This window comes from Pundamilia nyererei, unplaced genomic scaffold (assembly GCF_000239375.1).
Source record: "Pundamilia nyererei isolate P.nyererei 1_Seehausen unplaced genomic scaffold, PunNye1.0 scaffold00005, whole genome shotgun sequence".
Lineage (NCBI taxonomy): Eukaryota > Metazoa > Chordata > Actinopteri > Cichliformes > Cichlidae > Pundamilia > Pundamilia nyererei.
In genome coordinates, this window is record NW_005187406.1 from 4,818,897 (window position 1) to 4,820,856 (window position 1,960).

The 1,960-nt window shown below is 42.7% G+C and overlaps 1 protein-coding gene across 1 annotated transcript in view; it reads right to left on the bottom strand.

Annotated features, from left to right (window-relative positions):
- The window catches only part of cops3 (COP9 signalosome subunit 3), a 9,778-nt gene that overhangs the window by 5,499 nt on the left and 2,319 nt on the right, over nucleotides 1-1,960 (bottom strand). Inside the window, 3 exon segments of the mRNA XM_005721855.1 lie at nucleotides 363-503; nucleotides 597-776; nucleotides 874-1,121. Coding sequence (XP_005721912.1) covers nucleotides 363-503; nucleotides 597-776; nucleotides 874-1,121 — 569 coding nt within the window.

The following is a 1,960-nucleotide window of genomic DNA, read 5'->3' on the forward strand; positions in this document are numbered from 1 at the left end:
CTGATGCTCTTATCTTAACTTTAAAGACAAATGTTGGTGAGTTCTTCCTTTGCCCGAGCTCCACTTTTCTATAACGTTTCATCAAATTCAGCTTAATAACTTTTCCACATTCTAGCTAACAGAATGAATGGCTCACCCTCCCACTGAGACTCAGCCTAGCAGGCAAAAAAACGACATTTTAACAGCCAGTCTGTCGATCTGTATCACTGATTCTTCATGCATGAACCTAAATGTTAATCTATACATTACTGAGCATCAATACACTATTATTATTACTACTTTTTGGTGATTTTAGAAAATGACACTTCTTGGCTACACCTCTAAAAAGAAAAAAATATCACCCACACGTCATCCATCCTTACCTTGATGAACCTCCCTACTATTTGTGAAGTGTATTTGGGCAACTGCTGCACTTTGCCGTGGAGAATAAGTGACACCAGGATGTATTTTTTATAGGCTTCCAACATGATGTGGCTCACTGCCATGGCTGGAGTGGTTATTGCCTGTCACAGAAAATTAAAAACAAAAGCATGTGCAGTGATGCCGCAAAGAACGTTTAAATTCAGGAGGCAACAAAAAGACTGTAAAGACAGTACCTGTTCATAAAAATACAGTGCTCTTTCAAAATTTTTGAGGCCCGTGTAGATCATGCCACCATAGTAGTAGTAACATAAAAAGTGCTTTGCGTCGTAGGCTCCGTTCTCCTTGCAGATGTCCATCATGTCCACCTCCAAAAAGGGCAGGGCTGGCTTGAAGCACTTTGCTAACAAACACAGCTGCAGAAGAACATATAAGAGGTGAACAAGTGGCTTAGACTGCATATGGAAAAGGAGATGTGCTGGGATTACAACTGGGATGATGCTAAGAACTTACCTGACACAGGTCTGCGTGAACTGAGGTAAGTTGGTTTGTGTTCATCTGCATTTTGTCTATTGCCTGTTTTAGGACCACGACACCCCTCAATGGCTGTCAGAAGAGGAGAAATTGTGAGTTACTAAGCTGAAAGTCGTCCTGAGACACCCAAATGTGCTGGAAACAGTCAGGGCCTGAAGAACACGCTAAAATATTTAGATCAAGAAGGGAAAGGAAAACATGCTCCACTGTGGTGCTGAAACTCAGCGCTGTCTTAGTGATGAAATGACTCATGTGAGCCCTGTGATGAAAAATGATTGTGACTGACTCATTTCATTCTGACCAAAGGGGGGAAATTGGTTTTAGCTGCAAGGTAAATGCAACACACACACACTATGTAGGCCACACAGCATTTAGGAGATAAACACTAACATGATCATTCAGGTGGAAGGAAGTTTAGGGGTTGGGTGCTGTATTAGACAGCAGGGTCATGTGACTCTCCTGCTGCTTGTGAGAGCGCGGATAAATACACTTGCAGTGTTTCCCCACGCACAGACTTGATTTGGCCATCCAGATATATCAACACCCAAGTATACATTTGTCTACTGGCAGTCTCCTCGCCATTATTTTGAGTGTTCAGTGGCTGCAACCTGGCTTACTGTTGTGGCAGTCCTTAATATTACTCTCCAGAGTCTCTCATCCACCCTCATGAGCTGTAGCTGCTGGTGGTAATTCTTGTAGGTTATAGCTAGCACCAGCAACAGGTTGCTTGTTCATTGAAGCTAAGAACCACAACAAGGACTACTGTTATTGCATTCGCTTCACGCCCATCCGAGCAATGATAAACAACTAGAAAGGATTACTCTTATACCAACTCCTTAAGAAAGCACCCGATCCCACAAACACAATCTAATTCAGTAGGAAATGCTGACGAGGGTATTGCAATGGTGGCGCGTAGGGTGAGTGATATCAAATGAACTGCTGACAGGAAAGGCCCTAACCCCTTTAGCTTCAAGAGATACAATTGTGTGGATGTCACTAAATCAGCAGCCTGCAGATAAATACACACTGTTTAAAAACATGTGGCCTCTGACAGAAGACAAAAGTT